This window comes from Drosophila obscura, unplaced genomic scaffold, assembly GCF_018151105.1.
Source record: "Drosophila obscura isolate BZ-5 IFL unplaced genomic scaffold, ASM1815110v1 contig_192, whole genome shotgun sequence".
Taxonomy (NCBI): Eukaryota; Metazoa; Arthropoda; class Insecta; order Diptera; family Drosophilidae; genus Drosophila; species Drosophila obscura.
Genome location: NW_024542781.1, coordinates 3,522,197 through 3,547,868, shown reverse-complemented (window position 1 = coordinate 3,547,868; position 25,672 = coordinate 3,522,197). Strand labels below are relative to the sequence as shown.

Genomic DNA, 25,672 nt, shown 5'->3' with positions numbered 1-25,672 from the left:
AGAAGCGACAGCAGGAACAGACAATAAACAAACAGCGTACGGTGCAGGGCGGTGCGGTGTGGATGTGGAGCTTAAGACATGGAAACAGCAGCACCATCGCCGTACCACCAGCAGCCATTTCTCGAAATGCCATTTCATTATGGCAAAAAGCCCCGGCAAAAAAGAAGCCGCAGCTGAGTCATCTTGCAACCAGCAACTTGCTGCCAAAAGGAGCCGTCGCCAGAGTTGGAGCTGTTGCTGTAGCTTTAGCTTCAGCTGTAGCTGGAGATAAAGTGGGGTTGGGGCCTTCTTCTGGTGGAATGCCTGGCAACAAGTTTCAGGCTGTGGCTGTGGCGGCGGCGGTGGCGTTGCTTGTCTAGCTCTCAGCATGCAAATGGATCTTCATTTCGGAGAGGGTACAGACGGACCCTCCTCTCTCTGTGTGTAGTTGTAGTAGGATCTGCAAGCGGCGTCTGTTTGTATGGCTGGACAGATCAGCGACATATTTAGCCCTGGAAAACAAAGACGAGTGACTCTCTTTTGGAACCACTTGGCTCTGGCGAACACTTTAGAACGGCGTCTGTGGCGATTGTTCAAGTCCAAATGGAGATCAATTAAATGAACAAAAACCTTAAGCTCTTTTGGGGTTTAATTGAAATATGGCAATATATTTCGAAATACGATTAGTACCAAAGGAATTGAAATTACCTGAATCCCATTTTAATAATCTTAAGGACAGTCGGATATGGGAATTATAAACTTGATGGGTAAATAACAATAGTTGATCTCTTTTCTATTACCATGCTAAAGGACATTGCATTCAGAGAAGTTCTCATGGATTCATGACAGTAAAGTAAACTCTACGAGAATCGTACCCTCAGAAAACCCCTATTATACGTCACTAAAATATGCACAGAGCTCACTATTATTTTTGATTCCATTTCAGCATTTCGCTCGTTTCTTCAGAGACGTACTCACGGCATAAGACCTACATATGTAGGTAATCCTAGATGTTTATCATCACTCAGTTGTACATCATTTTTATACCATTTCAAAGGTACAGATAATTCTTACGAATTAAGAAAACGTAATGTTTTAGAATTAATCAATTCACATTCATACTTAAAATATAAATCTCTAAATGAACTAGAATAAAAAAAATGTACGAGCCTATACGACCTATGCTCCCAATTTCTTTCGATTCTTAGAGAGTCCCATCTCTTTGATCGTTCTTTGTTCCTTGTTCGTTCTTTCCGTCCACTCTATGAGCCAGGCAATAGAACAGAATACAAATCTAATAAAGCAATAAATTCTCTCCCTTCCAGCAAGCGACAAACTAATCAATAGATACAAATACAGATTCAGATACAGATACAGATATGCAGTGCGTGCTGTAAGCCAGATAAGAAGCTAGCACCGCTCTAGATTGAGTTAATGTCAGGGTTAAGCCGAGAACCCGTAGGTGGCAAAGAAGGTAGGACAGACAGAGAGACAGACAGACAGGTAACCCGAGGAGAGGTACGGTATGCGGTATGCGGTCGTATGTCGTATGGGTAGGTACCAAACAAATCCAAAATGCAAATGCAGCTTGAGCGTAAATTCAGACTGTGAACCGGAACCACCACCGATCGCCATGATCACTGGTTCAGGGAGAGTGAGAGAGAAACAGAAAGAGAGCGGAGAGCGGCCTGGCCTGCTCTGTGGCTTGGTATCTGTATCTGTGATTCGTGGCTCTGGGCACTGGGCTCGGTCTGGGTACTGGCGACTGGCGTCAGTAGGTTTTTGAACGCCGCTGAGAGCAGCTGCATTACAATTTTCGAGAATACACGGGTATGAGCAGAAACTGAAACTGAACAGAAACTTTGGCAGAAAATCAGAGATCAGAGCTCTCAAGAGCAGCCACCACCACCAAAGGCAGGCAGGCAGCAGCTACAACAGAGTACAGAGTGGGTTGTGGTGTGGTGCATGCAACACAAGTACAAACACAATCGCAGAATGCAATTCCCACAGCTGTGGAGGAGCTTCAAGCAAAAAAAAAAAAAAAAAAAATGCATGTACTCTCTGGGGCTGTGTTAGTGTTTATCTGCATCTGTATATGTATCTGTGTGTGGTAGCGTGTATCTATGTGTGTCCGTACGAGTGTGTGTGTGTGTTTGTATAATAGAAATCTTGAACAATGCAGCAGCTAAAAACAGCTTTAAAAATACTACAACAATACACAAAAAAAAACTGCAACAAAGTGCAAATGCAAAAACAGATTTACAAAAAAAAAAAAGCAAGCAAAACCTGAGAGCAAGCAAAAATTAATGGCCCGCAACACAGCGGAGCGGCTGCTTGTCAAAAAACGAGTTTTCAAAGTGTCAAAGTGGCAGCAATAAATTTGAATACAGAACCCCAGTGAGAACCCCGAGAAAGGAGCCAAAAGAATCACTTAAGTGTGCGGAAAGGGGTCGCCCAGTCGTTGTTTCGGCCTGGCCAACACACACTCCTGCCGCAGGTTGCTACAGACAGAGAGAGAGAGAGCAAAGGCGCAACAGTGGCACAACAGATCCGATACGATACGATCTCCGCGATCCATTTCGTTCCAAAAATCTCTCTCTTTTTCTTTCCCTCTCTGGCTCTCTAAAAAAGAAAATACCTTAAAACCAGTTATTTTTTTTAATGTATTGAAAGTAGAGGAGGAGAAGGCAGCAGCAAGAATTGAAGTTGAAATGAAGTGCTCTCTGTGCACCTATTTATGTATATGTGAGATACACACACATAGATACATCTAAGTATCTATGTGTGGTAAGATTGAATGTTGCACAGTGCAGAAGCTGCTGTGCCGATGCATTCAAAAAAGGAGTAGCTGCGCTGCCGCTGCTGCTGCCACTCCACAGATACAGATACTTTTTGACTTTAATTGCCATTCGCATGAGTGCAACAGAGACAACTCTATGAGCTTATGTGCCTATGTGTGTATGTGTGTGTGTATCTTTTAGAGTTATACATTATGGTCGTGCCGAAATGAAATACAGCCAAAACACACACAAACACAAACATACAGAGAAGCTACAGCCGAAACCGAACTACAAAAAAAATTTGCATATAAACAAAAGAGCCGATAAGAAAGCAATGCCAGAACCTGATCGAAACAGAACACCCCAATCCATATTCCAATCCGAGCAAACAGAAGACGAAGTTTAGATACCCTATGCAATAAATCCAATCCATCCATATGTATTAAATATCATTAAGAACAGGCTTTTTTTGTTCGTTTTAATATATGTATAGGGGGGTTCCTAAACGGCTAATTTCCACAAATGATCTGGCTATTTTTAAAAGTTAAATATATCTCTGAAATAATTTCGAATGCGAGACACTAGTTTGCAAAGATAAGCTGCTCCTTCATTCAGATCGTTATGGCATAAGTGATGCCCTTTTTTTCTTCTCTTTATTTCAACCTTTCGATCACTTTAAATTCGAATATACCTTCTCCAAGGGTACAAACAAACTCAAAAAATCACGAGAAACCAGAAAGCAAATTGAGTTTTTGGGTTTCCAGATTCAAGTGTTGGACAAAGTGAAATTTATGCGTGGGTTGACAAAAACCTAAAGAAGAAAAAAAGCTATCATATACCGGTTCTGTAGAATACAGTTCTTGAAATGAGATGAAATATTCGTGGATTGTTGTGGCATGCTGTGGGGTTGGGGTGGAAGGTTATTCAACCTATGTACATGCGAGCGAGAGAGAGAGAGAGAGAGCTTAGCGAATAGATTAGATTAGATTGGATTGCACAACAGAACTGAGTACACACAAGACGCAAGACGCAAGATACTGCCCCGTACTCCAAGTCACATTGAGAGATGTGCTGTGCTATGCTGTGTTCTTGGTACACACACAACACAACATCCAACATTCCACTTACTTAATTGTAAGTGCGGCTTGTTCCATGATAACGACGAGCCCAACCCATGGGAGGAAGTGGAACTACATATGTGGTTGCTGAAACTAATTTGGAATATGTCATGTCTGTCTGGTCTGGTCTGGTCTGTCCCGTCCCTGTGCCAGATAACGCACACTGAGACAGTGGAGGAGAGGCAAACATATACATATGTACATATGTACAGGGGCAGGGGCACATTGATTTCATTTCATCATTCTCTCATTTGCTTATTTTCTGTTGCAGTTAGCTTTGTTGCAGCAGCACTCGTACCACCACCAACACCACAATCATGGCTGTCTTTGGCATGGTCTCGGCCGTGTCCGGCTTCATCAAGATACGATATCTGCTGGACAAGGCGGTCATCGATAATATGGTATTCCGCTGCCACTACAGGATCACAACAGCCATACTCTTCACCTGTTGCATCATTGTTACGGCCAACAATCTCATTGGTAAGTTAGCACCTTCTGCACACCCAACCCCGCCAAAACCATTATTAGTGCATCTATGCAACTGATTAACACATGTGGGGGAGACCGACCTCCTTCTGCTATTTGCGCTTACAATTGCAGCAATATTGCTAATGCAGCACTAAATGCGAGTATCGTCGTATCGGTTGTTCCACTTCGTTTCGATACGTTTGAATTTTGACATCCGACTCCACACAGAAAACACACACAAAAGAACGAAACTCGTGCAAAGCTTTCACAAATTGCGACCGCAAAACACGTTCATCGGATTTCAGCATAAAGCCATTTATATGAGTCATTCCCCTCCTCCTTCGAGACTCCGCAACGGGTGGTTGTCTGCCTTCTGACTCTGACTCTGACTCGGACTCGGACTAGACGGGCGTGAAAATCAATGTATCTGCGACTCAATTTGAGAGACAGAACGAAAAAGAGTTCCCACGAACATAAAATTTGAGGATTTGCGAAGGAACATTGTTAAAATAATCACTTAAGATATTTAAATTCGTTTTATTACTAATAGTAAACCGATTTTGTATGCAGTTTCGTGTGTCATCATACCGTATCAGAAAGCTTTTGATTACTGGTTATTTTCAATGCATACAAATGGATTTATTTTTATTCTAGAGTTCTTTTCTGATAATTTCTTATGTAACAGTTCAATTTTTGTATTCACTTGAACATAAAACGAGAGAACAGTAACACAATTATACTCATAGATACTCGTATATACGTATATTCATGATTTATTCTGCCAAATCGCTTTTTTAATCCCTTTCTGTTCAGAGTGAGCGACTTTTATAACCATTTCAAACAGAATTAAACCTGATCCCAAAAGCACTGCTTCTACAACGAAGCTTCAAGCCAAATATTTGTGCATTAAAAGAAGTGCTCTAAAAGCAGACTGTGTGTGTGTGTTGTGTGTGTGGCAGAGTCACAGTCAAATATTGACTGACGGTTAGTTTCTGGGAATTCCCACTCCCCCCTCTCCCCACAGAAAACCACTGACTTTCCTTCCTCTATCTATGTACGAGTATGTACGTGTATATTTCACTTTGTTTCTATCTGTTTGCCCCCAAAACTGACGGCAGAGACAAAGTTAATGTTGAGATTAAAGTTGTGGCGCACCCAAAAAAAAAAAAAGAGAAAAATGTTGCATGAGGTGCCCTTGTTGTGGTTGGGGAATATTTCTCGACCGCATTTGTCTGTCGACCGCACCCACCATAGACAAATTGTGCAGCAAACGAGAGACACAGAGGGGGAGAGAGAGAGAGAGAGAGAGATTGCCCTGTAATGGCACTTGACAGTTGACGAACGACATTCGAGGCTGAGCCCGTTCCGCGGTGGATTCCCACTTGATTTGAATTTATGGCGAGGTCATATTTATATAAACAAATATCTTGTAAAATTATCTCTGATTGCAGGCGATCCCATAAGCTGCATCAACGATGGCTCCATACCAATGCATGTGATCAACACATTCTGCTGGATCACCTATACGTTCACGATACCCGGACAGCAGCACAGGCAGATTGGTACGGATGTCGCAGGGCCAGGATTGGGGAATGAATATGGCCAGGAGAAGCGCTATCACAGCTACTATCAGTGGGTGCCATTTGTGCTGTTCGCTCAGGTGAGTGGCCCCCCCACAAAACACACAAAAAAAAAAACCCGACTCTAACTCTCTTTCCTCTCTAAGGGTCTCATGTTCTATATTCCCCATTGGATTTGGAAGAACATGGAGGACAATAAGATCCGCATGATTACTGATGGTTTGCGTGGAATGGTCAGTGTCCCAGATGACTATCGTCGGGAGCGGCAGGATCGCATCCTCAAGTACATTGTGAGCAGTTTAAATACCCACAATGGCTACTCCTTTGCCTACTACATCTGCGAGCTGCTGAACTTTGTGAATGTGATTGTCAACATTTTCATGGTGGATAAATTTCTGGGCGGTGCTTTCATGTCCTACGGCACGGATGTGGTCAAGTTCTCGAATATGGATCAGGATAAACGCTACGATCCGATGATTGAGATATTCCCAAGGCTCACCAAATGCACATTCCGTAAATTTGGTCCCAGTGGCTCTCTACAGAAGCACGATACGCTCTGTGTATTGGCTCTGAATATTCTCAACGAGAAGATCTATATATTTTTGTGGTAAGTGGAACGGATTGAATGGTTCTATTTTGTGTGACTTTTCTTCAAGTTCTTCCTTTTGTTGCTTCTTTCACTCCAGGTTCTGGTTCATTATTTTGGCCACAATTTCGGGGGTGGCTGTGCTCTACTCATTGATGGTGATCATGATGCCCACCACCCGAGAGACGATCATCAAGCGTTCGTATCGCTCTGGTCAGCGCAAGGAAATTGCTGGTCTTGTCAGGCGCTTGGAGGTATGACGACTCCATTCACCCCTTGTCATTTGAGAGCTCATCTTTTATATATTTCCCTTACAGATTGGTGACTTCCTGATCTTGCATTTCCTCAGCCAGAATCTCAGCACGCGATCATATTACGATATGCTGCAGCAGTTGTGCAGCCTTCTTGGCGCCTCACGCACCCCATCGGCCCCATCGACACTGGAAATGAATCCCATCAGCCATCCCATCTATCCGCCAGTACAGAATTTTGCCGGCGGCAAGGAGACGGAGACATAAGACGGAAGAGTCTCCCAAGCAAACGGAGTGACGCTTCTGAACAATGATTTCAATGATTTCTCAATAATATTTGTAGGCAGAAGAGAGAGAGTGGCAGGAGGAAAGAAGAGTCGAGTCGTGTGTCGTGTCGTGTTTCCATATCTAGAACTAAGACTGTTTCGAGCTACTTTTTGGATGAATCAATTAAATAATAATTTTATGCGAAATTAATATAGCAAAATTGAATGAAAATACATTTTTAAGAGACAGGTGCAGACACACAGATACAGAGAGTACAGAGACAGAGAGAAAGAGTGCAATTTGTAGGTTGAAGATTGATGAATAATGATGGTAGATTTGATGTGGAGTATAAGAGATCCCATCGTTAACAATGATGCGCCATTTAAATATACATTTAAGTTTAACAATTAGATCGATTCCATACAGAAGACAAACGAACAGAAGTATCAGCTACATTTATCGCTCACGCACGCTCACGAAACGTTGATCTATTCTATATTAAAAATTGTAGTAATCGAATGATATATGATATTGTATATGTATACATATATGATGAGTATATATGCAATGCTCTCGCTATTTTGTCCTAACATTTAGTCTACAAATATATATCGTTAATTTTAAGGAATTTTGTTTATAACAAAATTATTGTGATTATTGCTAGAAAAGAACACATTTTACATAAAAGAAACAAAAGCAAAAGAGAACCCAAGAAAGCGCTATCCCAAGTTCAAAGTTGTAATAAATATTCTATATACAATTTCAGACAAAAAAGACGCTCCAAAATTCGTACATATGATTAATATATATACAACGGTTAGAAAGATTGCTGATGGGTGTGGAAATATTGTGTGGGAGAAAGGCCTTGAATCTCATGGGAAATATGCTTCTAATCTATTGTAGAAATGATAAGCAAAATACGTAACAAAGTTCTAAGACTATTCCGCACTGAGATTAATATTATTCTTTATCCATTTCTAAAAAATTGTTTTACGTTTTTAGAACATTTTCAAGTATAAGCAGAAGATATGCTGGTTCCATTAGCAGCACATTTGAATTCGCAGATTCCTCATGAATGAACTATAATTCATTCTACGAATTCCTGAACAATTTGACTCCATATTTAACTAGAACCCAAAGATTTGCGAAATTATAAACAATTGAGCGACTTCACATAATTGAGATGCAACAGCTTTAATATTTCATCGTTAAAAATCCCGTGTCCTTTCACTTATGGGACATTTTTACAGCAACTTAGTGCCATTTCCATGATTTGATAATTTGACAATCAACAGCACTGTTTCCTCCGAATATAATAGATAATTAAGGCGAATTACTTACCGATTTCCCCAGTCAATTTTGGAGACCACTACCATTTGCAGCTCCAGTGTCTGATCCTGGGTCATGGTGGCACTCAAAAGTTCCCGACGACTCTCCAATATGGAGAACATTACTTTGCGCAGGGTCTGAAATTTATAAGTCTCGCGATCCTGCAAACAATGGGATATACTCGTACATATAACTCGAATATCAATCGAATAGGGGAATATCGAATTTCCAGAACACTTACCACATAGAGGCGCTTCCAGATCTCGGACCATTCTCGCAGAACCTGCGTACATTCGGCCACCACGGGATCAATCTTCGACAGATCCTTGATGTGTATGTACGTCTTGGGGAAGAGACCAACGGCACGGGACTTGCGCGGACAGGAGCCGCGATACCAGTGCGTACATTCCTCCACAATGTCCACAGAGTCGCCCACATCCAGGGACAGGCCGAAGCGGACATCGCCATGCCAATTGTGGATGGCTAATGGAGGGGCAAAGAGATGGAAAAGATGGGAAAGTTTGTCTTAGATCAAGTTTGAAGTTACAACCAGTTGCGTTTTTTCTCTCTTTTTGGCCATGACATTGCCCCAGGGGTGTGGCATGGTGTGGTGTGGCAATTAAAGTGCCCCCATGAGTGGCCACTTGAGCATGCCACGAGTGGCACAGCAACAATAAATACTTCAACTATAAATAGGCAAAATGGCTATGAAAAGAAAATACGATGTACGATGTATATGCGTCCATTGGGGGATGGGTGGAACAATGGAGGAGCAGCACTTGGCAATTGAACACTTTGATTCCATATCGAAGCAGGAGCTGGACGATGGAAAATGGAAGAGATGGGCTGCTGCTGCTGAAGTTAAGAGCTCAAGATGGATATGAATGTCGATGTGGATATGGATACGGATGGATGCAGCGCCAGGCAATGAAAGCTGCTCCGCAATGCTGGATGTGTAGCGGCTATGGAAACCTACATATGCACAGACAGAATTTATGGAGAGCTCTCTTTAGGGAAAATGGTAAATAATGGAAATGAATTAGATCTCTTGAGCAGTCAGTAACGATTCAATCATACTTTTTCGACAAAGAATGAGTGCTATAGGGGAGTCTCATTTTCATAGCTAAATATATAATCTTAAACCGAAGAATTTGACACAAAATGTTCATATTTGGTTCAAGTTTCTGAGTGAAAGATAGGATCAAAGATAGTTGAATCCAATTTATGGAAAACAAAGATAACAAAAACGTTTTTTCAAGGCACAATTCTCTAGTATTTCTGGCTATAATAATTATCGGATAATAACAATTATTGTAAATCTTGGAGATACATACATATGTATGTATTTTTTCCAAAATTCTAAAACACAATAGAGCCTCTAAAGAGTCTCTAAACAGTATGAGAGTGGGGACTATTCAATCCAAACTTGTTTTAATTGATTTATTTATGAAGTGATTATCCACTTTAGCATTCTAACAATGATAATAAATTGCTGTACTACAAAGATTTATGCCTCTAGAGTACACTTGTAAATCGATAAAACCAAGGGGTTCCGCACAATCTTACTTGAAAACTCGTATCTTAAGTTCTTTTTACTGACTTTTCTCTCAGTGTACCAATTACAAATGCACGTCACACAGTCTGTAGTCTGAGGAGGCGCCGCCAATGGGTGGAGGAACTTGGGCCATGCTTCTAGGGTGGTGATACTGATGGCGATGGCGATGGCAAATGGTGGTTCTGCTGCTGTTGCTGCTGCTGCTGTTGCTGCTTGTGTCTCTGTGTGCTGCATGTTGATGTGGCAGTGTGTGCTCCCTTCTTGTTGAAAGACAAACGAGCGAGCAACGGCATGAGCATATCAACGAAAGGAGCTAATAAAACGCACGCCCAGACAGACAGACAGACCGACAGTCAGTGGGGGTTGGAGTGGGTGGCTGTTGAGTATGAGATGGAAAATGAAATGCTTCAGTGGCATGAAAATGGGCAAACTGCTTCCTGTTGTTGCCGCCTGCCGCCTGCCGCTGAAGTTCCCGGCAGCTCTCTGGTGTGTCTGTTTTTATGGGATTTGTTGAAGAGTCTCTCCCCTTTCTCTCCATCTCCATCCATCCTTCAACCGCCTGTAACCGGCTTCAATTTGTGATTCTGTAGCCGGATTTTAAATGAATTCTGAGAGCAAGAGATGCTAAATAGCAAAAATTGTATAAATTAAAATGCCAGTTGAAGATCCTCTACTCTCTGCCGCTCCTCGCCTCTCCGGCGGCACTTCATCTTGCCTCCCCGGCGGCAGGCAAACACACTCCGGCAAATGAGAGTACATTCCGTAGAGAGGGCCGGGGCTGCTCTGCTGAATAGGCAGAATGCCATCCAAGCGTTTCCACTATTTGGGTCACTCACATTAGCAAAAAAGGCGTCAGCATGGCAAGCGCCCAAGTGCGCCCAGAACACAGTCCAAGCCACACACACCCAATGCCCCAACAGAAGCCCATCCCCATCCCATCCCATTCAAAGGCATAGCCCTGGGAGCAGCCATAACCCTATCCGTATCCTTAGACCCCATCCATTCCAACCCTCAACGAGGAATACTTTTAATGAGCATTTAGCTGGCTCTCAAAATTTAATATTAAATTTCATTAAATTGGCATGGAGAGTACCCCCCACATTTAATTACTTTTATGATGAATGCATCATATCATATCCCAAAAGGCTTCCTCTCCACGGGAGCTTACATCATTCCAAGCCAACAAAAAAAAGAAATAAGATAGGGATATACAGGCGTAAAAAGAGGATAGAGGGACACAGAAAGAACTAGGCAGAGGACTGAAAGGGAGGAGATAGATTGGCACAGACTCAAAGAGAGGGAGAGAGAGAGAGAGTGAACACAATGCACACTCCACCAACAGTTCGCAATGTCAACAAAAAGCGTATTTAAATAGAAAAGTCGTTACGGCAAGTGCATGCAAAAAGGATAGAGAGGAAGGTGGAAGGAGGCAAAGAGTGAAGAGTATATCAGAACAAAAGAGAGCAAAACAAACGCAGAGAAAGAGAGCGGAGAGGACCCAGTGGACGGACAGGCGAAAAATAAATTTAAATTAAATGAAAAAAGGAACTTCGACGCACCGAAGTTTATACACCTTTTAATGTTTACACATTTAAGGAAAATTCCGTAGAAAGGACTCGTTACACAGTTTCTATATCCATATACATATACATATGTGTGCATTTTAGTGTGTAAATCTCTAAGATACAAAACCTTGTAGCTCTTACATGTCGTATGTACATTTATACGGATGAGCTATACCCCTTATATATTTTATTTATCTTTTCTCTGCGCTGCAAACATGCTCTCATAATCGTAGTCCCCTTTGCGAAGGGTATAATGGAATAGGAGAAAAGGGGCAAGGCTTCCCTGTACTACTACAAATGGATTAAATGAGCATGCGGATGTGCCTGCGCCGTGGGGCCCACAAAGGGGGTCTTGTGAAGGGCGGCGAGCCATCTTCACACTTGACCCTCCCTACTTCCTCTACCGAGGCTCGACACTCAAGTGGCACTCAGTGTTGGAGAGGGAGAGGAGGCTCAAGAATTTAATTAATTAATTGTCTTATAACCCAACAATACGAGGTCGCCCACAATGTGGAACTCTCTTTGGCAGAGGAAAGGGAAATCATCAGTAAATTTGGGTCAAGTGGTGGGGTTTTTTGTGTAAACTTAAACTCGGTTTAGGATATTACTTTAATCATGAAAAAGAAAAAAGAAAAAAAAAAGATTATTCCACACTAAACTGCGGCTGTGCATTAGCAGAGCAAGGTTTCGATCCTCGGACCTCTGGGTTATGGGCCCAGCACGCTTCCACTGCGCCACTCTGCTTGCTGTACATCCGTCGGCAAGAACATCATATTGTGCGAAATTGTATCCGCAATACGTATTTGCATATACAGTACATAACATAAGTGTGATATCTTATCTACAATATGCGGAACATAATGTTAGCCAAGCGAACATTTTTATCTAAAACTTATAGATTATCGCAAGATAATTGATCCATTGAGTGAAATTCAATTGAATTTCAATAAAAAGAAAAACTAAAACTAATAAAAAAGAATAAATATTAAATTAATTATAATATTATTATTATTACAGTACTTTTATAACTCTAGGATGTATTTTTCATTTGCACCGGGCAGAGAAATTGAGTGGAAGATCCCTGTATGTTAAGCCTTTGAATGAAGTTTAATGAAGCACTTTAGTGGATCCTATCCTCCAATCCCTAGCGAGGAGGGCTTGTATTAAAAAACAAAAAATATATGTAAATACCAAATGAATGAGGGGATGTCCGATTTTCAATTAAAATAATCGTATTCCGAGTTAAAAAATCTACTTCAACTATATGAGTGCAATAAGCTGTTTTTTTGTTCTTTACTATCATTATAGTTTTCGCATATCTTATCAGTGTGCACAAAATAAAGTGGATTATGAAGGGAACTCCCCTTCCATTATACTAAATATTTTGAGTAAAAATGTACATCTGTTTGTAGCAGGAAGCCTGACCCAAATGTCAATCAGATGTCATTGTCATTACCAGTGTCTGAACAATAGAGCTGCCTGAATGTCTGATGCTGTCAAACTAGTTCTGAGGCAGTGTCTATCCGAAAAAAAAAACAAATGAAAAGTTTTGCACTCCATCTACAGCCTCATCTCCCTCTCTAACAGCGGGCGAGAGATCTCTCCATTGTCAAGTGGTCTTTGCGACATCAGTCATATGTGGTTATACCCTTAATATGTATCTTTATATGTACGTATGTATAGCTTTTATGTATATAAAGTATATATTTTGTGGCTGTACGTGTAAGCATGTTGATGGGGCATGGCAATGTTTGCATATTATATGCATTTTGCTTCTGTCATTTTTGCTGGCATTATTGTAATTAAATGCATTGCATTTGCCACAGAATTAAGTGCAATTTTTTTGTACAAGTGTTGTTTGTTTTTGTACACCCTCTGAGGGGGTATTATGACGTTCTGCAGATACCTACAGCGCAGAGCAGAGCAGATCAGTGTAACATGATCGGTGGAAAACCAATTCTTTGAGAACAACCAATCTCTATTATCTGATGTTTCATGGTCTTCTTATTAGCATGATAGCGTAAATATGGCGACGGATCTGCAAGAGGGTACAAAGCTCCGGCACCCCAAAGCGGGAGACTTTCCTTCTTGTTTGTTTTGGTTATGAAATTGGTATTCAAAATCCACATTGCCGTCCACATGGTGCACATTTTGCGCTGACTATTTGTTTGCTCATTTTTCACCCAAATGGAGCTTAATTCAGACGAATCAATAAGCGGTAATTGTTTTCCCTCCTTTGCCCCATGTTTGGATCAGGCCCGGAAGCCGCATTAAACACACACTTGTCAATTATTTGTACAATATTTACTCGTCATTTCGGTAATTATTTAAACACTTTATCAATGGAAGGGCGTATAGTGCCAGCAGGTAAGGGCGTATATAGTATATAAGTTTTCTTATCAAGGAGTGTAACCCACCAGTCGAGCCCCTCTTCAATGCATTTCATTCCCTGACATTAACATAAATCAGACAACGGATGGGTGGAAGTGGAAGTGGGTTTGGGTTTGGGGACACTTTTCCCATCCGGAAATGTGACCGATAATGCCGTCAAAATGGGGGAAATGTACGATAGATATTATTTATCAGTGTGTGCGTGTGCTTGGGTTGTTAATCACACAGTGTCCCTCCACCCAAATGGCGATTCATGAATAAATCGTTAAAGACGAATTATGGAAGTACAAATCAAGTACCGAAATGGAGATGGAAATGGAAGAGGGAATGTTTTATATGTACGCGCACAAGTCACACACGGAAACAGAAACAATGTAAGAACGGCAGATACGAGTGACTCGAACAATTTTATACTCAGTAATCTCCCGAAATAGTCTTTTAGCAAATATTAATATTACTAGGTAAGGAATTTCTGGCCGAATATCAGACAATTCTATCTGTTTTAATGATTATAATGCGTAAAATTTTGGTAACTGGTAAATAAAACTGGTACATATTCATATGAACATATATGTGCAGTTTAGCTATAATTTCTTCAGTTATTGCCGCAATTTATATTCTTTGATGGTTGCACGCGACCAGTTCGGTAACACGTGTCATGCGTCATGCGGCAACGCCCCTCGGTCGGTTGGGCGGATCTACGCCAGTCATCGCACGGAACCTTTTTATTGGATAAAACGAGTTGTTCTTTTATCATAGAAGAATGCTCTAGTGTTCAAGCCTCGAACATCTCCGGGCGCGTACGGATTAACTACACTCTAATGATCATCCTAAGCAAGGAAATATATTTCAAGGGTACCAAAGGTCGTCTTTTACTTTCATTGACACAACGGCTATTACATGCCCTTGTCCTCCACAATTACAGGGTATTCAAAAAACGAAAAAACGTTGCCGTCAAGCATATTAAACAATGGAATGGAAATGAATCAATTTTATGCGCACTCATGTTCACTTGTGTGAGTCTTTTGTGTGTTTCGTGTGTGTGAGTGTGTGTTCTGGGGAAGGAAGCGCCTGCACAAATTTGTGCGCGCACAACTCAAACTCATCGCAACTCCGGACCGGACCGGGCCGCTCCATTGGCCAAATGCATAAAATGAATATTAAATTAAAGTTGAAACTGAAATTGCCGCAGCGACAGCGGAATTCACTGGAAAAGGCAGACCGACAGCAGCCCCAGCAGCAACATCCGGTGAATAGACTGAAGCCGAGGTAGCGGCAAGGCAGGGCTTCCCATCTGTCTAAAACTTTTGCCAAAAAATAAATAAAAAGTTGCTGAAACTAAATAGCAAAGATTCAGATACAGCTTCAGCTACAGTTTTCACATGGAACTGACTATGCGGGCCAGGCCGAGGGTTGGACCTGATGCTGGGATTCTGTGAGAAGGTGGGTCGGACTCCACTGTAAAGTTGTCGCCCGCCAGTGTGTGTGTACTCGACTGACTGCGCAATTGAGGAACAGCAACAAAAAAAAACGATATGCAGCACAACGGTAAGATAATTACTAAAGCCACTAGAGGCAGAAGGAAAGAGAGCAAATAAGGATGGGCATCTAGGGGAAGAGTCAAGAGAACAAGGGAAAATTTAGAGAAAGAGACAAAGAGTGCGCTGAGCGCTCTGGTAATGAAGTCATTGCCCAGCACGTGGCTTTGCAGCAGCAGAGGAGGAGGAGTATGAGGATGACAACGGACAACGGGCATTGTGCAAGGTTAGGGCGTTGGCTTGACAGCGCCCCATAGCGCCGTGCCGTGCCGTGCTGCACTAATGATGTTATCATGGACCTTCCCGTTGAGATGTATGATGGAGTGACTGATTGATTTGTGTAAACTTTGACCGCTTCTCATGTCACTCGCTGATGTCGGGTCGGGTATTTAATGTAGAGCAAGCAATCAGCAAGCAAAAATAACCACACAATGAACTGCCTTGACAGACGATCGCTTTGGGAACTGGAACAACAACATCGGAGCAAGAAAATATTAATAGATAGATACAACGAATATAAGACACCCTAGAAGATAGCTCTATATTCAACTTTCAGTCTTGAAACGAAATATAATCGTATAGGAGACATACAGAGAACTACATCGGTGATTATTGTGTTCCCAAATCTACAATGCATGCAGCACAATCTGCATAGTTTCTAGAACAGTAGTAGATAGGTTTATTCTAAATTTATATTTGATTTCTTTAGAACCTGTATGATAGTCGGCATAAGTTTTAGTTAGGGTATAACATGCAACATCATCAAGAACTGGCGCTTATCTGGACAGAAACCCATTCAAGCAGCACAATGAATGAAACTTGGCACAGAATCTTCTTTCTGCTGGTCGACAAGAGTAGAGGTTGCCCCCTGCCACTGTCCCCTGAAGTAATTTGTTAAGCGTTGCCATTGATGCGAAAAGTGTGACGAACACGAAGATAATGTGAAAATGCAACAGAAAACAAAACAAGTGACAGAAACAACAAAAACAGTTGAATACAAGAAATTTGAACAAAGAAAGAGAGACAGAGAGCAGGAGCGAGAGTATTCAAGATCTACTTATGCTTTATGCTTTCGCACTGTAGTAGTCCAGCTCAAGATGATTCCCTCTCTCAAACTTTCTTCCTCTCTCACTAGCCGCATCCTAGGAATGCATACAACTAGCTCTTGTATGAACGCTCTCAGGAAATCCTTCACCTCACACAAATACACCTCGGTTTAGCTCTTATCAAAAGTGGATTTTCCTTCCAAGTAAATATATAGCCAACACTGGCAGCCGCAAAATTGTGGCCACTGCCAGCACTCCACAGCAACGTGCAACGCACAAAACTGTAATTAGAAAAGCATTTAAATTGGCAACACCTGGCACAAAGGCAATTGGCAACGCGACAGCAACAGTGTGGATTGGATGGCCGGGAGGGGGCGACGATTGTGTGGGAAACGTCGAGTGGTTGCCCACCGGAGCGGGGGAAGGCGACGACTGTGAGGGAAAAGGAACTTATGTATGTATGTATGTATGTACGTATAAACACATCAAATCGCAGCGCGGCTATAACAAACATACAAGAAATCTCTTTGAGCAAGACGACCGGGCGGAAGGACGGATGATGATGATGCTACAGCCGACTCGTGTGTATATAAAAATAAGCTGAAAAATCGCTTTTCCTCCCCTGGTGCCCAGTGAGGGGGTGGTTGTGGGTCGGTCGGTTGTCTGGATGCTGCTTTCCGGCGTTTCGCGGAAAAAACTGTGAATCAACGCGGAAGGCAACAACAATAATACAGAACAGCAACGTAACGGTGTAAAAGCGCACGTGACGTATACCCCTCCCCCTACCACATGCCATCCCATCCTGCTGTGCTCCCCAGTGGGGGTGGGTGAGGACAAGGTACATCAAGTAAAAGGTAAGGCAATTCGGAAGAGCGGCACCCAAGGAGCGGGCTCTGCATTACCGTTTGTTAAATTTACCCGTGGGGTACACAACCCCAGAAAACTTCTATCCTTTTGCACAATTACAATACTAACCAACTCCGTATTTGTTGTTCGATGGTATCCACATTTCGTTGTCTTTGCTGTTGTTCCTGCTACTGCTGCTGTTCCTGCAGCTGCTGCTGTTGTTGTTGTTGTTGGTTGATGGCGAAAATCCAATTTTGCAATATTCCCAAAAACCTTATACCGGCCACTCCCTATGTGATGGTGGGGGCCCTCTTCCCTCTCAGCAATACGTTGTCAGCGAAATTCCTTTTTATATGACAATCGGATGATGGCAATCGCACATTTTGAGGCGGAAGATTTGCTTTGGATTTGCATTTAATTATTGCTTATTTCTTATCCACCATTTTTACACACACACACGCGCATATACACACAGCACGGCAACTTTCGCTTTTGTTGTTGCCTTGCCTGCAGCCCTCTCTCGCGCGTGCACTCTCGTATTCGCACAGTGGGGCTGGATACTGGCTGCTTGATTAATAAACTAACAGGCAACAACAACTGCCACTTGTCTACGACATTGCTGATTGGAGTGGAGCCCCAGTGCAACAAAGTTGATGATTATCCGCCACTTATGCTCTTCTCCCGTACGAGAGTGTGTACGCGCGGTGCAAGGGAATGGGTGGTGCGGGTATGGGATTGGTTTGATGTCGTCTCAAAGTGGTTGCTTTTGTTGCGTTTTTCACGGACCCGCACACTAATCAAGAAAATCAATAAGAATTTTGGATGATTCTCCAGCCGATTGTCGTTGTGGTTTGTTAACTTTGTTGGCTCTTTTGTTGACTTTAATATTGTTGTTGTTGTCGCCCACTCGCCTTGCGTCGGCGCTATATTTAATTATTGCTTGTTTCGCATAAAACGCTCCCGAACGAACGTTCAATTTATCCGCTGCTATTTATTTGTATATGTTTTCTAAACGCGCTCCCGCTAGTTGGTTGATATTTTAAATTTAATTCGCATAATCGCTTTGTTTTGATCAATTCCTCTTCACCCTGCTTCGTCTATTAACCGTTGCAGGAACGAAATTAAAGGGAGAATTATTAACCGTTAATTTTATCCGGCCGCACTCCCACCGAATCTCAAAAATCTCGAAGTATGGATACTTGTGTCTGAATTATCAACGGAAAATTCTGAACTCAGAAAAACTACGACAAAGTCGCGTTGTTTACGTCCGCGGTTGCGACTTTTAGTGTTTTTGTTTTGTTTGCGCCGCAAGGTGTGTGACGTATGACGTCACAAAATTCAGAGCTTTCAAGAAAAATACCCACCTTACCGTGGGGGATTTTGTGCTTTCGCGCACCCATGGTATATTTAGTCCGTCGGGGCTAGGTAGGTCCTTAGGAGGCCCTTAAAAAAAGTTTGGCGGTCTTAATACTGGGCCATACCTTGCCATGACCCAGTCGAAAGGGAGCACTCAAACCGCTCTCCCGACTCATTTTTGCGTTTCTTAGGGCTAGAGGTGTCAAACCATCGAGAGCACAATCGATAGTATCGATATTTTACTTCTAGCCTCTACTATCGACGGTTTTGCGACTATCATGATAGTATCGGGCTAAAAAAATTATTAATTATTAATTATTCATTTTTTTTTTTTTTATTTACTGGTTACTGGTTCTCGGTTTCTGAGGGCACTCGACAAAACAAATCAAGTTATTTTTCCAAATATTAAGACACATTTCAAATTGACCGCCAAACTCAATTTAGCGCACCAAAAATACTGACATTTTTCGCTCTCAATTCGTGGAGAGTTTGCAAAACTCGCTCTCAATTCGTGGAGAGTTTTCAAAATTTTTATGTATCTATCGGATAAAATTATTTGTTTACGGCTGAGAGGGCCAACTATCTAGTAATATTAAACTGAATATCAAAATTGACGAATTTCATATCAAAAAATATCACGGTATGGCAGCCCGCAGCAACTACGAATTGCACGAGTCTGGCAACGCCACAAAACGACGACAAATTCGTCTTATGCTGTTTTTGTTTGAACCTTTTTATGTAAACAATGCAATAAAAAGGACTTCTGAAAACTTGCCAATCTCTTAAAAAATTTATGTATCTATCGGATAAAATTATTGTTTAGGGCTGAGAGTCCCAGCTAGCTGGTAATATTAGACGGAATATCAATATCGAGGAATATCAACGTCGAATGTTTTGAAAAAACAATCGATACTATCGTGATAGTATCGGGCTGAAATAATTATTAAAAAACCATTGAAACCTTTTATCCATTGTAAAAATTAGATGCCACCTGTCGATTTTTTTTACAAATTTGTCTTCGTATTTTATAGCAGCCAATCCAAACATATCAAAAGCGCAACGACTGTAGCTCGATACTATCATGATAGTCGCAAAACCATCGATAGTAGAGACTAGCAGTAAAATATCGATACTATCGATAGTGCCCTCGATGGTTTGACACCTCTAGTCTGGTCGCAGAACGGGGAAATTCCGTCTTTCCTTTTGATAAAGCTCGCTAATTTGTAAAAAATAAAAGAAGATGCCGCCGAAAAAAATAGCCAACGGTCCTGTTCAGGTAAGTGGATGCAACGCAAATTGTGTGCCTCAATGGAGGAGTTTTACGGAAATATTGTTGTATAGCTGCCGGCTTCCGTGGCAAAAAAAGGACAAAATCATTGCGTACTCTGCGCAGTCGTGGCGGAGCGTGTCTGTCAGCGTTGTGGGGACTTTTACTGCTCGAAAGAGTGCCAGATAATGGACTGGCAGCGCCACCGCTACATTTGCTTTCCGATGCCGGCTTTGGTTATGCCCAGGGCGTTTTCCATTCTCCAATGCCAGGAGGAGGAGCTGGCGCTGGACATTGCAAGTGTATCCAAGGCCGATTCGATTAAAGTGGCTGCAGCCGCCCCTATCCCTGGTAATAGCAATAGCAGCAATAAGGTTAGCAGCAGCACTAGCACCGCCAGCAGCTGCAGCACCACTCCAACTATAGGTGGTATTGCCGCTCAGATGGCTGCAGCAGACTCCAAAATCAGCAACCCGAGCCGGAGCCCGAGCACAAGCAGCGTCCTCTCGAACAACACCGCCAGCATTAAAATGAAAAATAAAATCACGACCCTGCCGACTGTGGTTATACCGCCCAGCAATAGTGTGGTCATCATCAGTGGATTTCGTTCTGCGAATCGTTGCTTTCTTCGTAGCGAATCCGCTGATCAAGCGTATTCCCAAGTATGCGAGAAGGTTCGTAAATGTTTACATAAACTCCCCTCCCATCCCCAAGTACTAACATTGTGTGCTTTTTAGGTCAATGCGCTGGGCAACGAGATGCCGAAAGTAAAGAATCTAAGAATACATGGCTTCGTCTTGGCCCTCCACAATGGTGCATTCCAGCGGGCCAAGGTTCTGCAGATACGCCCGAATAAAATTGCCAGTCTGCTGTTCGTGGATCAGGGCATAGTCAAGTTGCGCGAGGTGGAGTCCATGCGCGAAATAAGCGACGAGCTGCTCGCTCTTCCGAGCTTCTGTTTTCTGGTGCAACTCAAGGGCGTGGCCAATTATGCCATAAGCAACGATATCCTCGCCTTTCTCTCACAGTTCGATGGTGAAAAATTCATCATGCACCACGACTCTTTCAGCAAGAATAACACAATCACTGTGGAGCTTTTCAATGTGAAAACGCAAAAGTCCCTGAGTGAGATGGTTCGGGAATTTTGCTCCACGAAGAAGGTGTACGATGGCAAGAATGTAAACCCAAAGGTGGAGAAGATTGAGAGTGGTGCTCCGGCAGCGGCGAAGCCTCGAGAGGAAAGCCCGACTGTGGAAGCAAAGGTTTATGCCCTTCCGCCCACAGTGGCGTTGCCTGCAGAACCATTGAAGCAGCCAGAGACAAAGAGCGAACCGATCATAGATCTGAAGCCAACTGAGTCATCTGTCGCGCCTGCAAAGGAAGAGCTAAAAGTAGAGCCAAAATCCGTTGAAGTACTCCAATCAGAATTAAGTGCTTCAGCTGCAACAGCAGACACAAAAATTGATGTACTCCCCCCAGCTGGAACAGCAGAAGTCCTCAAACCCATTGGGGCTTCGGGGATCCCAGCCACTAAAGTCAATGGAGCTGAAGAGGCCAACAATGAACCGATTCTAGAACCAGTGAGTTTTATTCGTTGGTTGATTTCCATTCTACATTTGCCTTTGTTTTTCCGCCTGTAGCCGTTTGATATGAAGCGTTTGAGTGTTAGTGACAAGGCGGGAATCGATTTATACATTGTGGATAATTCAAAAATCGCTCGTGGCATGTTTGGGGCCTTTGATCGTGTCTGTGCCAGTGATTTTGGACGTTTGAATACAGCCATATCAAAGATCAGCCCATCGAAGCCTTATAAGCCAGTGTAAGTGATCAATTTACATTGGATATAGCCATACATATGTTAATATCTGAACTGATGTTGCTCTTTTCGCACACGCATACACACAGTCTGAAGGAATATGTTTTGGCCAAATTTGAAAACAGTTTGTATCGTGCAAAAGTGGAACAGATCAAGCAGATGCCACAGACAGCGCAGACAGTTTACCGCATGACATACCTGGACTACACGAACATCGAAGATGTAACCGAGCAGGATATATGCCGATATCCGTTGGATATTAATTTTCCTTGCATTACCAGCATTTGCATGATTGAAGGTTTGCCTATGGCTGCATGATGGTTAGACAGTTGTGTGTTCTAATGGGATTTCTATTTGATTTTCGCACAGATTTCCCCCATAAGCCGAATGCCGAGCAGATTGCGTACTTGTCTGAGGTCCTAAAAGTACACGAAATCATTCACGTTGATGCCGTTTCCTATATGAAGAATGTGGCTTGGATCAAGTGCAGTGAGTTGATAAAAAAACTAGAGAAAATGTAGGGGACTACCCTACAAAATTTCAAATGCCAAATTTTCTCAGACTAAAACAACTCATATTCAGAATCATTTTAAAAAACATTTATATATAAATAAAATTGCATTAAAATAACAACATTAAAAGCTGTTAATACATTCATCTGTTTCCTCTGTTTTTCCTAGCGTTAAGCTGCCGTTGATTAAAGTTTTTTACATTAGAAATTACACACGAAATGAGGGGGAGGGGATTACAAAAAGAGCAGGGCATGCTGTTAGGATGTTAGCCATAGACATAGACAAAAAAAGCGGAGAGAGACTACAACGACAAAAGGCACTGTTTTGGTGTGGTGTGGATTGGCATGCAGCAGTCCCATGTTTGTCCTGGACTGCATTTAGACGTTCTTTTTCATTGTCATCTCGTGGGCAGTACGGAGGCGCCGCCGCAGCTCGTTCGGGAAGCGTTCGTAGCATTTTTTGCACACGGGCTTCTCGTCGTATTCATAGAACTTGGATTTCTGAGTCATTTTCGTGTCGCACACAGAGCAGGCAAAATGATGCACACACCAGGCTTTGTTCAGGGCCGTGAAAACTGTTTAAGGAAATGCAATTAACGATGAATGAAAGGAAATTCATTTGGGGGAGTTAATTTGCTCACCATCGCCGCCAATGACCTGGTTGCAGACAAAGCAAAGGTTGCCAAAGAGCTGATGGTAATGCGTCTCGCAGTAGGCCAGGCCACGCTTCTCGTAGTGCCGATGCCCCAGGAAGGGCTTCTCGCACTTGGCGCACACAAAGTGCTCCACATGCCAGTGCTTGCCCAAGGCAGTGACCACACGCTCCTCAATCGGCCGACGGCAGGCCCCACAAATGGGTATACCCATCTTATCATGGCAACGTAGACAATACAATTCATTCTGTGGGGGGAGATTAGGGGCAGCGCTAGGGCAAATCAATTGGAAAGACAGGCATCAGAGGTCTCACCATATCGTTGGCCGCCAGTCCTGGGCGACTCTTCACCTCTCGCGCCGTCGAATCCAGTTCAGTGCCGCAGGCCGTGCAACTGAAATGATAGCCATGGTAGACCTCGCCCCGGAAACGCAAAGGCTCCTCATCGATAAGGCCGCTAGGAAGATTCATTCGAAATTAGTTCAAAGTGTACCAAAAAAGTATCCAAAAACAGGTCCAGGACTTACTGGCATTTTTGGCATACATAGCGGCCGGTGATCTCTGCCTTCACCTTGGCATTGCACTCGTGGCAGAGGGCGCGATTCTGATTCTTGATGAAACCACTGTCGGCCAGCTCCTTGGCACACAACTGGCAGCGGAAGCATTGCGGATGCCAGCTGGCGGACATCGCCTTGATGACGCGTCCGATGACAAATTCCCCGCACTTGTTGCAGCAGGGGGCGAAGAGTACATGGAAGTCACGTTCGCAATACTTGCGGCCTTCGAACTCGTAGAAGATCCCATCCTGGAATGGTCGGAAGCACTGAGCGCAGCTGAAAAAAAATCACAACAGGAAATCGTGTATACAGAAAGGAATACAAAAGATGCAGCTGTGGGACTCACACAAAACACTGCGTATGCCAGAGCTCGCCATTGGAGTTGACAATCTTCTCGGTGGGCTCGAAGCCGTCGGCGCAACGCGTGCAATGCATTGCACCCAGCGACATGTTCACGGCCTGTACTCTGCAATGTCAGAAAAGTAGATGAGATCAGCATTAGTTTCCATCATTTCATAGCTCTAAAGTGGAGGGATTACACTTTAGCTTTGGAGTACATCATGGTTATGTTATGGCTTTATGGTTTTCGGAGTTGAAGCACAAATGGGAACACAACTTAAGGGCTGGGCATGGAGCGAGCAAATGGAGAGAATGCGGCCGGCCTTATCGTGGAAAGCCAATGTGGACTTGACTGACTGCTGAATCATATTTCAGACACACAATGCAAAGAAATGGAAAGGCTAGGGTGGAACTCTGGATACTCTTGCAGATCGATTTTTCTATGGGAAAACCACCTGAGCCATTCTGTGGTGTGTGAAATTTCGAGCATAAAAAAGACAGAGAATCTAATCCCTCTATAGTTTCAGAGATGTTTCCTTTTTTGGGGTTTTCAAAATCTGTAGAAAATTGTAATACCCTCTGCAAGGGTATGCAAGAGCTATGCCATTCCTTGGGGCTCGCGGGAGCTTTGCTTTCGGAATTTCAGTTGAAGTGCAAGCGTTAAAGTGTGCGGATGGATGGGGCAGTTTCCATCCCGTCGTTAGATTGGTTTGTTTGATGAATTAAATTGAATTCGGATTTGCCGCCAACACGCACACACACAGGCCCACTCGTCGCCACATGAACACACACACACACACAAGCAAATAGTAAACAACACAGCAGAGGCGGCAGGGTTTATAAATAAATTTGAATGTGCACATGACGTCATCGATGAAGTAAACATCTGGCGCAGTAGCAACACCAAAAGTGCATCTTTTGGGGGCTTGGGCGTACCGCAGATGGCACCATGGATGGAAGCATAGTTAATTTGCATATTGCGCAGCCTTAAATGGTGTTAAATTAGGATGTGTACGAGTCTTCAGCGAAGACGATGAATGAAGTGGGTCACTCTTCTGGGACCTAAGGTCGTGTGCTAGTGATGTAATTGCAGGACACAGGCGATGCGATGCCAAGGACGTTGAGACATTTTTGGGAATATTCAGCTTACTGCACGGGTGGCATTCTATCTGTTTAACTGGCTTTCACTTGTTGCACTTGCCCACGGCTAGCCAATTGGATTGCGATTGCGTACGTACAACGTTTTTAGATCACGGCAAGAGAAACACTCTGCAAAACAAAATTTTCATAAAAAATGTGTGTGTTTCTGGCTGAAAGTGCTGGCCAAATGGCCTGTTTCGTGCTAGATCCGGTTGTTTCACAGATTCATCTCACTTTCTGCCCACGATCTGCCGTTTTAGCAAGCCAAATTGACCAGCACAGGCAGCGACACAACAAAAACAACAGGTCTTGTCTTGCCAAATTGGGAGACAAGAATTTCACTGATCTCAATGGCAATTTTGACACTTTTAACTCTTTTGAAACATTGCTAGGGGTTTCCGTATTACCTATAACTAGCACTTTACACAGCTCAATTGCTTGATGCAATTAATTTCTCTTCATTTAATTAAAACGGGCTTCCGCAGAAACGGGCTTGTCGATAAAAATATACTTAACCCACTTAGCCCCCCTCTATTTCAACAGGTGAACACATAGAGTTAAACCGCGGAAAAAAATAATGTTTTGTAAATGCAGCTTGTAACTTACTCTTTACAATCAATAAAAGCACGAACTGCGCTATAATTGTTCCAGTTTTATAATAGTATTCGAGCGTATGTTTAAATGCCCACTGGTCGACAATGGGTTAATCGTTCTGTGTCCATGATAAGACATCAT

General features: G+C 42.9%; 4 protein-coding genes and 1 non-coding gene across 7 annotated transcripts in view; 2 read left to right on the top strand and 3 right to left on the bottom strand.

The window, feature by feature from the left end:
• LOC111065530 (dedicator of cytokinesis protein 3) overlaps positions 1–18,587 on the bottom strand; it is a 30,073-nt gene extending 11,486 nt beyond the window's left edge. Inside the window, exons 1-3 of the mRNA XM_022353750.2 lie at positions 17,429–18,587; positions 8,600–8,841; positions 8,371–8,519 (exon numbers count right to left, since the gene is read on the bottom strand). Coding sequence (XP_022209442.2) covers positions 8,371–8,519; positions 8,600–8,841; positions 17,429–17,462 — 425 coding nt within the window. The 5' untranslated portion in view covers positions 17,463–18,587. The remainder of the gene's footprint in view (positions 1–8,370; positions 8,520–8,599; positions 8,842–17,428) is intronic.
• On the top strand, positions 1,725–7,249 carry LOC111065536 (innexin inx3). Its single transcript, XM_022353759.2, has 6 exons — positions 1,725–1,809; positions 4,149–4,357; positions 5,797–6,005; positions 6,072–6,532; positions 6,612–6,765; positions 6,829–7,249. The coding sequence occupies exons 2-6, from the start codon at positions 4,195–4,197 to the stop codon at positions 7,027–7,029; spliced, it is 1,188 nt and encodes a 395-aa protein (XP_022209451.1). The 5' UTR covers positions 1,725–1,809; positions 4,149–4,194; the 3' UTR covers positions 7,030–7,249.
• On the bottom strand, positions 12,151–12,222 carry Trnam-cau. The gene has a single exon. It is a non-coding gene; the product is annotated as a tRNA-Met (tRNA).
• Positions 18,588–19,804: 1,217 nt separating the features above from the next.
• Positions 19,805–22,372, top strand: LOC111065570. The gene is made up of 6 exons (XM_022353802.2): positions 19,805–19,931; positions 19,997–20,596; positions 20,660–21,502; positions 21,563–21,741; positions 21,828–22,036; positions 22,108–22,372. Exons 1-6 carry the CDS (start codon positions 19,896–19,898, stop codon positions 22,257–22,259), a joined length of 2,019 nt encoding a protein of 672 aa, XP_022209494.2. The 5' UTR covers positions 19,805–19,895; the 3' UTR covers positions 22,260–22,372.
• On the bottom strand, positions 22,316–25,446 carry LOC111065571 (LIM and senescent cell antigen-like-containing domain protein 1). Of its 3 annotated transcripts, XM_022353804.2 has the most exons (7): positions 25,345–25,446; positions 24,948–25,066; positions 23,805–23,924; positions 23,429–23,734; positions 23,217–23,358; positions 22,891–23,149; positions 22,316–22,824 (listed from the first exon to the last, which is right to left on the bottom strand). In XM_022353804.2, exons 2-7 carry the CDS (start codon positions 24,959–24,961, stop codon positions 22,628–22,630), a joined length of 1,038 nt encoding a protein of 345 aa, XP_022209496.1. In that variant the 5' UTR covers positions 24,962–25,066; positions 25,345–25,446; the 3' UTR covers positions 22,316–22,627. The 3 variants fall into 3 exon arrangements, with proteins under 3 accessions (XP_022209496.1, XP_022209497.1, XP_022209495.1); XM_022353805.2 differs by lacking the exon at positions 24,948–25,066 and having other exon boundaries at positions 25,345–25,442; XM_022353803.2 differs by lacking the exons at positions 24,948–25,066; positions 25,345–25,446 and adding an exon at positions 23,998–24,098.
• Between the last annotated feature and the right edge of the window lie 226 nt (positions 25,447–25,672).

Bases quoted from the DNA above. Each gene is read 5' to 3' on its own strand.
- LOC111065536 (XM_022353759.2), top strand. From the start codon at position 4,195: ATGGCTGTCTTTGGCATGGTCTCGGCCGTGTCCGGCTTCATCAAGATA. The intron at 4,358-5,796 runs GTAAGTTAGCAC...CTCTGATTGCAG, and splicing joins TACGGCCAACAATCTCATTG to GCGATCCCATAAGCTGCATC. The intron at 6,766-6,828 runs GTATGACGACTC...TTTCCCTTACAG, and splicing joins GTCTTGTCAGGCGCTTGGAG to ATTGGTGACTTCCTGATCTT.
- LOC111065570 (XM_022353802.2), top strand. From the start codon at position 19,896: ATGCCGCCGAAAAAAATAGCCAACGGTCCTGTTCAG. The intron at 21,503-21,562 runs GTGAGTTTTATT...TTCCGCCTGTAG, and splicing joins ATGAACCGATTCTAGAACCA to CCGTTTGATATGAAGCGTTT. The intron at 22,037-22,107 runs GTTTGCCTATGG...ATTTTCGCACAG, and splicing joins CAGCATTTGCATGATTGAAG to ATTTCCCCCATAAGCCGAAT.
- LOC111065571 (XM_022353803.2), bottom strand. From the start codon at position 24,020: ATGATGTACTCCAAAGCTAAAGT. The intron at 23,735-23,804 runs GTGAGTCCCACA...ATTTTTTTTCAG, and splicing joins TGGCATACGCAGTGTTTTGT to CTGCGCTCAGTGCTTCCGAC. The intron at 22,825-22,890 runs GTGAGCAAATTA...TTCCTTAAACAG, and splicing joins CCAGGTCATTGGCGGCGATG to TTTTCACGGCCCTGAACAAA.